General features: G+C 43.6%; 1 protein-coding gene across 4 annotated transcripts in view; it reads right to left on the reverse strand.

Annotated features, from left to right (window-relative positions):
• Nucleotides 1–12,195, reverse strand: part of LOC118120307 (neuropilin-2) — a 91,534-nt gene that overhangs the window by 48,946 nt on the left and 30,393 nt on the right. For all 4 annotated transcript variants that reach the window (XM_035175108.2, XM_035175106.2, XM_035175107.2 and 1 more), the window contains exons 4-6: nt 4,679–4,906; nt 2,050–2,205; nt 1,801–1,970 (exon numbers count right to left, since the gene is read on the reverse strand). In XM_035175108.2, coding sequence (XP_035030999.1) covers nt 1,801–1,970; nt 2,050–2,205; nt 4,679–4,906 — 554 coding nt within the window. The remainder of the gene's footprint in view (nt 1–1,800; nt 1,971–2,049; nt 2,206–4,678; nt 4,907–12,195) is intronic.

Consider the following 12,195-nt stretch of genomic DNA (forward strand, 5'->3'; position numbering starts at 1 on the left):
GGAGAGAAATGTAAACCCACACGTGGCTCCTGAGCCAACATGATGGAAACACATGCATGCCAAAGCTTCATGGGCGCGCACACACACACACACACACACACACACACACACACACACACACACACACACACACACACACACACACACACACACAGGCAGACCACGGGGTGCAAGATGCAAGAAGGTGAGGCACATTGGCATTTATGACAGCTGCTTGTCAAGACAGGAGCTGTTGCACACACACACACATACACCCACCCACACACACACACACACACACAGGGCTTTGGTCTCTGCTACGTGTTAACGCAGTGGAACAGCTGAGGGCCTCTGTGGAACGCAGCGACCAGACCACAACACCGGTGACCACAGAGTCAGCATAGGAGAGACAGACGCTGCATGTCCGGCAAACTGTCAAACCAATTTCACGCAAAGATCGTATGTGTCATGAACAATAAAAATCTAAATCAGTGGCTTTTCCTTGCCACCACATGGTTATATGGGCCATCCCAATGTCGGGAAAAAATAACATTCATGAAAAAATTATTCTTCTTGTAAATGATTAATGTTTTACAAGTTCCTCACAGGATTTGGGGCGTGTTGAAGAGAGACAGTCTTCGGCTTCAGTGGAAGTAAGACAGGAAGGAGGTGTGAGACTGATGGACCTTTTGTTGGCCTCGTGCTGCCTCTTGGCCACAGTCCCGTTCTTTATTATTCTGGCCTAGATACTGGGTACAGTGGAGCTCTGACAACCAGTACAACTGCTTTTATTTGACATCTATAGCTAACTGTGATCGTGACATTCTCCCTTTACGCTGACAGAGGAGGTGCTGTCCGTGCACGAATCAAAATGAGAGAAGCTGCCTCCAACAGGAAAGTCTGTTTTCATCTCTGGAGCCGACCAACAAACGCAATGTTCTCTGTGAGTAAAACACTGTTTCCCTCGTGGCTCATTCTCTGTTAACAAAACATTTCTACAAATATCTTACAGGTGTCATCTGAGCCCTCAAAGGGGATGAAGACCTCAGCCCGGCCAAGAAAACCTGAATCTGGCCAGGTTATCTGCAGTGTGGCTGTAAATTCAGTTTGGAAAACTAAGTATTACTGAGTCCTGCAGCTGAAAGCCAGACCAGTCAGCGAGCTACTAATAGCTTGGACCGTTAGGCCTCAATCTGCATTGTAGGACCCCACTGAGGGGAGGCAGTCTAAATGTGGGAGATTAGCAGGAGATTAACAGGAGAGGAAAGTAGGAAACTACAACAGGGTGTTAGGAAAAAAATATCCTAGATATTGAGAAAAAAGTCGTACAATTACAAGAATAAAGTCATTATGTTAAGTATCAGGAAAATTAATGAAAACATTCTCATAACATAATTTGCTATATCAAGACTTTATTCTCGTAACATCTTGACTTTATTTTTGAAATCTCTTTTTTTCCTATTACTCCATCTTAGAAAACTCTAAAAATAATAAGAAATAAAAAATATAAGAGAGAATAGTCTTTGATGTTTTTTTCCCTTTTATTAATCATAAAGATATTCAAATGAAGTTTGTCTTGTTAGGTAAATGGAGGTATACAGATCTCCTCAGCCTTTATCTTTTAATGTAGAGTTTAAAATGTGGCCGTATAGCATGTGAGCTACTAACAGGACTTAATGGTGGTTTAAGACTGGAACCATGTGCCTGGACTGGGATTCAGTCATTCCCAGAAATTCAATCTAAAGTAAAGTAAAAGGTCAAACTGATTCCCCCTGATCAGCAGCTTCGTGTTTCAAAGTACAGTTGAGTATATAACTGTACCTGGATGTACTCCCTGTTGCTGTCTTCATTGGGCGTCCATCCATTGTCGTGGTAGTTGAGTCGGGCCTGTCGCGGCAGCCAGTGCTCATCATAGAAACTTGATGAGGCCGTGATCTGGTCGTCGGTGATCTTTCCCGACTCCATACCGAAGGCATTACTACAGTGGAAATCTGAAGGGAGAAGGGATTTTAATGATTCTACCTCTTTACGTTTTAAAACAACACAAAGTTTGTCGAGTCTTATACTTACTCTCACTGACTTCCTTGTGCGTCATGTTGTATCGGGCCGAGAAGCCATCTTTAGCCACAGCCATGTCCGTGTGGAAGGACAGCGAGAGAATCCCGGTAGATGATTGGATCTCGGGAGGCACCCTGGTCCCACAGTAACGGCCAATCAGAGGGCCCACTGCCGATCAAACAAGAATGATTTGTTTATCCTCCAGTCTGTTCAAGCTCTGCCAGCAACTTCTACAGCACATGTCATATATAAGGATGAAGGGATTTCAATACTTTATCAATCCCTTCATCTCTAAATCCTCTCCTCTGTCTATATCATGTATAACTTACATTCTCCTCCATTAGCTCTGTCACTCCTTCGAGCCACTGACATTTGCTCATCGCTCCGCCTACTGATGTCAGCACCTCTCTTCCCTATCATCAACTCTATCTCAGGACTGGACATGGTTTTACAGTGTGTATGTAGGTGTGTGTGTGTGTGTGTGTGTGTGTGTGTGTGTGTGTGTGTGTGTGTGTGTGTGTGTGTGTCTGGGTGTAAATCCGAGGATTTAAGTGATTCCTGTACTGTCTTCATCTCTAATACCACAACTTGTACATGTCACCACAAACCGATGAGTGTGCTTTGGAGCCCTAGGGTGTGTGCTGTGTGTGTGTGTGTGTGTGTGTGTGTGTGTGTGTGTGTAGGGGTGGGAGCACAGTAGATCCATCCTGCTGCTCCCTAACTCCCCTTTGACACACACATACACACACGAGGAGAGGGAGGAGCAGGTGGAAGACAAGCAAACAGCTGACAATCTATCAGAGTTATTGATTTATTTTTGTTCCTTCCCTTTTTGAATGGGTGGATATTTGAAATGGGGCTTTTGAGCAAATCACGGTAATGAGAAGAGAAGAGAAGAGAAGAGAAGAGAAGAGAAGAGAAGAGAAGAGAAGAACAGAGAAGAGAAGAACAGAATTCACAGAAATGTTTGTATTAAGTTTACAGCTGTTGGTAATACTTTCTTGGATTTATGATTTAGTATCTTTACCTTACAGCTAAAAATGTTTGTTTTACTGTGTGCAGGCACAAACTCTCACATTCATTTAATAACTTCCATTTATTGTGGACAACCTAACCAAAACCATATCTATAACTCCACCAGGAAAAGGCAAAGAATAACCCAAACGGAACAGTTTTTTATCCGGCTTGTTTCCTACAGAACGTCTCATCTGTTCCAACAGTATCTGTACTCTCTCTCCAGGAGCCCTCTGAGAATCTCTATACTCCCTCAATTACAACAATTTCAGCCGTGCCACATCAGAAACATACTCGTGTACAAACAAAGAGGTAAAGGCTAAACCACAGGCTCATACACGACAACCACAAACTCTCCTTGTTGTGTGTTTCTCTCTCTAATCAACTCAAAACTGACGTCTCCCACTCTTTATCGTCTGATCCTCTTCTCCCCTCTCCTTTGAATAAATAGATCTTGAGGTCAGCCCTCCTCTCAAACATCTCCTCCCTTCCTCCCACACCTTTAACCCTACGAGATACGCACACGCTGCTTCTCTTTCCTGCTTTCCTTCCTCCTTGTCTTCTCTTCCTGTTTCCCTTCCTGCACCCCCCAACACAAGTCCTTCACCTCTGCATCTCAGTCTGTACATTTCCTCACCTTTCAACCCTCCTCCCACTTCGTTTCACTTTCCTTCCTCTGCTTCCATCCGGCCATCCTTCTCTCTCAATCACTCAGAGCAGGGGACCTTTCATCCTCTCTTTCTCCTCGTCTTCGTTTTCAGCCTTTAACTTTGCTTATCCTCCCTTGTCTACTTTTAAATCCTCGGAAAAAGAAAGGACTGACGATGCCGTGGCTTTTCGCTATTCTTCTTTATTTCACATTTTCCTTTAACCGCTTTCCTGACCTTTCTTAACCCCTCAGGCTTAAGTCATATTTACTGTAAAGTTATTCACAGAGAGAAAAGCACCATGGCTTTCTCTTCTTTGCTTTTTTGTTAGCATGCAACAAATACACTGATGAAGACTAAGACTATTTCTTCACTCTTCTCCATCACCACCTTCCCATCTCTCTCTTTTTTCCAGTCCTCTTCTCGGAGGCAGACCAGAACTCTCCTGGCCTTCATTTATTCATCTCAGCATTGTCTCTCTTTGTTCCAGTATTCCCAGCAGTGGAGGACTTTTTCGCTGCCCTTTCCAAATGCTCTTCTCTTTCTCTCTACCTCTTCCATTTCTTGAAACTAGATCCAAGCTCGTTGTGCCTTCAGATGTGTCCTTCTAAACTCATCCAGTCCTCCCAAGCAGCGAGACCAGAAATATCCCGAGCCCTCTACCATTCCTCCTCTCACCGCCCCTCTCTTCTCCCTGCTCTCAGCTATTTTCCCCTTGAAAAGTTATGCTGTTTCTCCAGAGTAGGTGCCAACATCCTGCCTGGGAGCTTTGCTTTCATCTACCAACGCACAACTACTAAAATAGTTGCCGCTCCACCTCAGTCAATAATGATGTAGGCGGGGCAGAGTACGCACCGTTTTCACTTGGCTCTGTATATTGACTCATGAAATGGTTGAAATGTTGTTTAACGTCCCTACAAAGATCATCACTATCACCAACACCGACATTTTCCCACCAACACATTTGATCTGCGTCTCACCTCCAGGGAGCCCATCCCAGACCTCAAGCCAGTCGTATTTGCAGTCCCCCTCTCCACCTGGCAGGGGGTCGTTCTCCAGGTCAAAGGTGAGGAAGCTGAGGGTGACGTCCATGCTGGGAGGGACAACAATGATGAAGGAGCACTCCAGGTTGTGCGGGTATTTGTCGGGGAAGCCCGGAGACTCGATGAGACCCGAGGGGCTGGTGAAGTTACGGGAACAGTCTGAACCTGGGAGGAAAAACGCAGAGACACAACACATTTAACACAACATACGTCAAATAGAGAATGTAAATTAAAAGCTTGAGGTCGTGACCTTGACTCTAAAAAATGAAAACTCTAAGCACACAGTTTGTTTGGAAAAAGGACGTAGACGCCTCAGACTATCATCATAACTCAAACTAATGGTTTTATTCTGGACATTCAGATGAGCTGTTTTTTAGAGGAGGTTGCTTTGAAATGGATGCCAAACTCACTATGTGATGTTATGTCAGTTGTCTTTGCTAAATGGATTGGAGAGATTAACTGACTCCACACTGTGTATTTCAAACATGCAATATATAACTAGGTCTAGTTGTTTTTAGACATTTTAATGAAGATTTGTTGTTATAGAAAAGTTGAGACATGCACAGCTAGTTCTACTTAATCTTTGGTGTGTGCATTAAAAAAGATTGGAAATAAGATTATCTGATATACAACAACTATTGTGATTTATAATCCACAATGTGTAAAGTCAAGATACAGAAAAATATGAGACAGCAAGTAAAAAAAAAGAAAGAACACAGAGAAAGAAAGATAAAGTTTGAGTTTCCATGTCCATATGCATTTATATTAAGAGCAAGAGGCTGTATTCCAACATAATAATAATCAAGGCCTCAAACCCAACTCTAAACTTTAAAATAAATTCACAGACATAGGTGAGAAGAGACGGTGTAAGAGAAACACAAAAAATTGGAGGGAGAAAGACAGACGCAGACTGTTGACAGATTGCTGTCTGGCTGTTATGATGAGCTTTATATATCATACATGCACACGCACGTGTACACATACACACACACACTACTGCACACACATATGCGCACACAGTGATCTGGGGGTAATCTGGGGATCTTCATTTCTAAATTACTGTAATACCCTCTACACTAATACTCACACACATTATGTAGTGAATGTGGTCGCACCAACTGTGCCATTATTCCAGTCCAGCGAGCCATGTATGACCACACAGCAGACACACACACACACACACACACACACACACACACACACACAGTCTGAGCCTCTTACGATAACCCATTTCTCCACAGTCTGTTTGGGTGTCTGCTATTGTGCTCGCGTGCTTGCATGAGTAAATGAAGACAAAGTAAGAATGTGTGTGTTTGCGTCCATGAAACAACCTGTCCACGTCTTTCAGCTGCGTTTTTCAGTGTGTGCAACTGACGGAACAGACACACATCAGTTTCAATCAATACAGTTGCTATCATCCATTGGTAACTCCGCAGCCTACACTTACTTCCATTGGCGTTCTCAGCTCATTATTCCAGAGCGTGGTGTTTCAGTTTGAAAGCAGGACTTATTGATTTCAAGTTCAGATTTTGAAACAACCCCTGCTTGTGGTTAGATTTGTTCTGCTTGTGCTCAAACTGTGTGATCGCACTCGTTTCTGGGACAGGTTTCCTGCCCTCCAACTTCAGCTCTTCTCCTCGGGCTCGCACAAATGAAACAGTCCCGCTCTAGTTGTGGGGGTGTTAGATTTACCTCTTCACGAGTCCCGCACTTTAACTGCGTTCATGCATTCACACCCCTCCACAGCTTTGTTTTTGGACAAACTTGTTGCACAAAAGAATCAAGGCCAAGACGAAAAAAATCCAGGAGCAGACATTTCACACACACTGGGTGTGTGAAATGAGTTGAGTTGATTAGCACAGGGTTTTGAGTGAAAGCGTTAAAAATAAGTCCTGCTCTCACACACTCTTGAATAAAGGTCGGAATAAAAAAACAAAAATGAGCACGGCCTCAGTCAGAAATCAAACAAACAGATGCATATGTACCTGTGTTGCTTCTAAGTGTTTGATAAATTAAATAAACTTCTCTAGGGGAATCTGAAGATAGTGATTTTGTTATTTCCTGTCTCCACCCCTTCCTTTTCTCTTACTTCTGGAATTTCAGTAAACCCACCCTGCAGTAGTAGCTACACCCTGATTCTATTGAATTGTAGTTTTTCCACCATTTCTTTGATTCACACTGATCTACATGAATGCCATGTGCATGTGATCGTGCATTTTCCCCTACAACATCTATACTTGGCATTATAGAGGTTATCTCTCTTTCTTGTATCTCCCTGTCTGTTTTTATGTCCCACTTTCTAATCTGATTTAGTTGTTATCATAACCTTCTCCCTCACTGTCATGACCTCCGACGTAGACACACACACACTCACACACATTGTCTCTCATGGGGGTTCCCCTCGCGTCTGGCCCCCCTGCGGAGTGTGTTGCTAGATAGCGCGGATGTGTGTGACTATGAGCATGTGTGTGCGTGTATGTGTCTGTGTGGAGTGAATGCCTGACCAGTTCTGTCGCCGGCAGCGTTTTTATTCCCTTCTCATTACTTCATGTTCATGAACATCACAAAAACACTCGTGCCCTCTTTTCCGCTCCTCCGCCCCGTCTCCTGTGTCTCCTCCCTCAGAGCAAAGCCCATCTCGACCCTGTCCTGATATTTTTTCCAAAAACAAAAAACATTTTCTGAGATTTGCTGGAAATATTCCAAACTGCTTGCAATGTGTTCCACATACACACTGTTTATTGATCTCTCTTTTGTGCCTCACCATTACTCTCCCTCCTTTTCAAAGTTATGTGTAAACCCCCGACTTCACTTCATATCTTGCTCCCCTCTCTCTCCTGCTGTTCTTTCTTTATCAACCTCTCATGCATCTTATCATCTTTCACGACTCCATCATTCCTTTCCCCTCCCTGTCTCATTTCCTTTTCTTTTCTGCTCACTTCCCATCTATTTGAATTGGGCGGGTGTGAAAGAAACACGTGTTTCACTGTAGGTGGGGGTTAGAGTGTGTGTGTGTGTGTGTGTGTGTGTGTGTGTGTGTGTGTGTGTGTGTATTTGGATGGCATGAGCTGGCATGCAAACGCTTTCATTCATCTAGGTTGTGAGTACTTCCTATATGAATATGTATGTGTGCATGTGCTGTATCATGTGTGTCTGGTGAGCTGGCATGCAGACGTCTTCTTCCCTCAGACCTGTCAATGCCAATGGGCTATTTGTTGAATCAAACCCAGAATTACTCCCCTACCTCCCTCCACCAATCTCTAACACACACACTTTACAAAACTTCGATTCCACCTCAGTGTCGTAGGAGTGGGAAGCAACATTTTCAGCCCTTGCAACAGAAACACAGCAGGGATTTCACTTAATGACAAAGTCCCCATTCAGCCGAATTACTGCTGACACATGAAATTAAGTTGTCACAAGAAAATCACCCCTTTAGCTACCCAACTGCAATTTGCTAAAAGCTGCCACAACCGTGTGCATGAGGGAAATCTACCTACTAATTCCACAATTTATCGAATTCACACTGAATGTGTGTTCATAGTGGTCATGGGAAGGGCAGTGCTGAGTTTGGTGCGATTTGGACACACGATACGTTCAATATTAATAAACAAATTGAATAAACAAGCAATCAGTGGTCGGTGTGTGTGAGAGTTGTGTTGGGGGGTGGGGGTGCAGCGTGTTGTAACAGTCGGTCCACAGACCCAGTCAAACCTTCTTCTAAACCACAGCAACGGTGGGTAACTGGGTCAAACCTTGTGTCAAAAATCGGCACCAGATCAATTTGATGATTTGTTTGTTTTCATTTCACCATATGGGACCGAAACACAGGCACAGGGGCAGCGGGTACTGATCTCATGGAACAACAACATACAGAGAGTCATATTCTGTAAGACCACAACGTTTGTATTAATAATGCATATAATATACTGTAAATACGAATAGAAAATTTCCCCTTCAATAGTAAGTGAGCAGAGAATTCGGATTATTTGATTGCTGAAAAAAGTCCTTGTATTCATGTCTTTCATCAAGTCAACCACACAGTTATCATTTTTAATCCCTCAAAAATGCTCATATGTGTTCTGTATTAATACAGATGTATCTTATGAATCATGTCATTTGTGATTGTATACATATGAAAATAATATACTGTAAATGGGAATAAAACGTTACGCTTCAAAAGAGCGTAATTAAGGGTTCAGTGTGTAAGATTTAGGTGAAAAAAGTCTGGTGAGGTTTTTACAGGTTTGAAATCATCGAAATTGTACCAATTGTTTTCTTTAACCTAGAATGGGCCCGTAATATTTAAATACTTTATATTTACATCGGGAGCAGGTCCTCTCTACGGAGGCCGCCATGTTTTTTACAGTAGCCCAGACTGGACAAACTAAACACCTTTTGTGGTTTTATGACAACTGAAGGTACCACAGGTTCTCTTTCACGTTTGGAAGGGGAGGGTGAGGTGAGGGGCATTCAGCTGCAATATGCAACTTCACCACTAGATGTCACTAAATTCTGTACACTTAACCTTGAAGCAGTGTGTCCAGATTGGCTATGATCTCTAACATGACTTTGTTACAATGTAGCAACTTTGATCTACATCAAAGGCTTTTTAGAATGTTCAACCATGTATATATTGCACACAATTAAGATATTTGCTCATTTCCTTACCTGTACACCTAAGGGAGACACCTGCAGAGCAGACCTGGACATTTCGACTTTATTTTGCTTTGCAAGTATTTTAGATTTTATCTTCAAAGATGGACCAAAACCCAATGATTGACTTAGAGGAGATGGAGGCCATGATCTTCAGTCCTTTTGACTTTGACTTGCTAATGGAAATTTGTCAGTCAAACAGTATCGACTCTTCTCTTCCTCCTAATGATACCCCTGCTGAGGAGTGGGGCCCCCAGCAGCCTCAGACAGAGTGCCTCATGCCTCTGGGAGGAGAACCGCTCAGCCTGGAGCAGCCAGTCCTGCCTGCGCCTGGATTTCTTGCTGCACAGACCGACTTTCCTCTTCTTCCTCTTTCTGATGCGCTTGCTGAGGTAGGGTTTGGCCCCCAGCAGCCTCAGACCGAGTGCTACATGCCTCTGGGTGCAGCACCGCTCAGCCTGGAGCAGCCAGTCCTGCCTGCGCCTGGATATCATGCTGCCCAGACCGACTTTCCTCTTCTTCCTCTTTATGATGCACCTGCTGAGGGAGGGTTTGGCCCCCAGCAGCCTCAGACCGAGTGGTACATGAGTCTGGGAGCAGCACCGTTCATCCTGCAGCATCCAGTCATGCCTGCCACTGGATTTCATGCTGCACAGACCGGCTTACCTCCTCTTCCTCCTTATTATGCCCCAGCTGAGGAAAGGTTTGGCCCCCAGCAGCCTCAGACAGACAGCTACATGCCTCTGGGAGCAGCACCGTTCAGTCTGCAGCACCCAGTCATGCCTGCCCCTGGACAGGCTCCTCCCATGTACCAGCCACCAACTGTCTTGCAGCAAAACTACATGTACTGCCAGGGAGCTCCTTTTCACCACAGCCAGGTAAAGTATTGATAAGAAACTTTATCAATACCTGTATGACAAAAAAAATTCTTCTTATTCACTTATTAACCAATAATTCATGGAGAGTAGTGATCTTGACTGAGTTCTGGGATATACCACAGAGCAACTATGACACATTAGAAATCGTTGGTTTGTCATCAGGACAGGGATTATTAATACTGGTTTGGGTATAAGTATGTACAGGCTGTGTTTTTAGTCCACAGCAGCTCATTCAAGCAGTTACTGAAACTTTGTGTTTGTGTCTCCAGGTCAACAACGGGCCAGTTGTGAGTCTCCCTCAGGGCAGGGGAGTGGACGGGACTCCTATAGGATACATGTATGTATCTCACACATAAATGCAAACGAACACACACCTGTGAGCCTCTGTCTGTATCTTCAAACTCTCTTCTTCTGTCGTCTAATGTGTCTGCCTGATTGTGTCTATACAGAAATGGAGAGATCTGTTATGCGATTACGGGCTATTCAGCTCCTCCTGTCGCTTCTGATGTCTTTGTAATTAACTCCAACGCGCCACAGTAAGTCCACCTGGCTGATTCATCATCTGTGGCTGACCACAACAAAGCCCCACTCAAAATTAAATCACAGTCACCTCATGTGTCTTATATTTATTATCTATCTATGTACCTTTATCCTTGTTTCTTTCCTCAGAGTTTTACAAAACGGAAATTCATGCTCTCCCTCTGTTTTGCTGTTTTCCCATAGAAAGAAAAAGTGTTACACAAAGCCTCACGACGAGAGCAAGCCGTATGTCAAGAGGCCCCCAAACGCTTTCCTGCTATTCCGCATGGAACAGAGGCCACTCGTTGAGGCAGAGCTCCGAAACGCTGAAGGTGCAAGTGTCAACAAAGTCATCGGACAGAGAGTAGGTGTCTTTGCTCTGTATGTTTGGAACTCTTGGTGTCACACAAACTTCACCAGAGTTTAATAAAAGATTTAAAAGCCGTCGAGCACTGTCAAAGACAACACTTCTAAAATGTTGAATCGTTCCTCTAACTATAATTCTGTGTGCACTTATGCTTGTGCTTGTGTTGTGTCCACAGTGGAAGTCGATGTCCAAAGAGGAGCAGGCAATATACTATGAATATGCAGAGAGGGAGATGCAGATTCATTTACAGCTTTTCCCTGAGTGGTCAAACCGTGACAATTACGTATGTACTGTGCACTATGCTCACATACAACTCATACATGCTCATATCATTTTACACTCAATGATGCAACACGGTCACTGCAGCTGATATCACAGTCTGACATGTTTGTCTTTGTGTACAGGGCAAAAAGAGGAAGAGGATAAGGAGGAAGGGTCCAAGTACGACTGAAGATTGTGTGATTTGAACTCTCCAGGGAGTGAGAATCATCTGAAGACCTTGAGCTGTGCTCCGTTTATACGTTTTGTACCTTTTTTTTATTACTTCCTCATTCTGATCCAAGGCAGGTTATCCATCAAGTACAAAATCAACTTGTGTTTTCAAATTTCTCCCTTGACTTTGACATCTGAATAAAATTTTAATCTTGGAACATTTTCAGTTTGTCGTACCTCAAAACACTGTCATCTTTAGTGACATACATAGAAAACAACTCAACGCAAGAAGGAAAAGAAGTACACTAATCACGTATGCCTTTCGTAAAATCTCCATCAGCAGTGTGAAAAATAACGTCCTATAAACCACAATGTAAACAAAGCACTATTTGAGTGAAGATGTTTCAAAAGGGCTCAATGTGCTGCACTGCAGAAGTCCAATACACCTCTGCCTCATGCTTAGGTTTAGTGTGCATTTGTCCATCATTCCTCCAGTATTTGTGACTTTACATCTTCCCAATGAGCACCTTCCAATCATCGCTGGGCCAGATCTGGATCCTCTTAGCTCAATGAAAGCCAGAGGAGGGAGGAGCGAGCGCTGT

Source organism: Hippoglossus stenolepis, chromosome 13 (genome assembly GCF_022539355.2).
Source record: "Hippoglossus stenolepis isolate QCI-W04-F060 chromosome 13, HSTE1.2, whole genome shotgun sequence".
NCBI lineage: Eukaryota > Metazoa > Chordata > Actinopteri > Pleuronectiformes > Pleuronectidae > Hippoglossus > Hippoglossus stenolepis.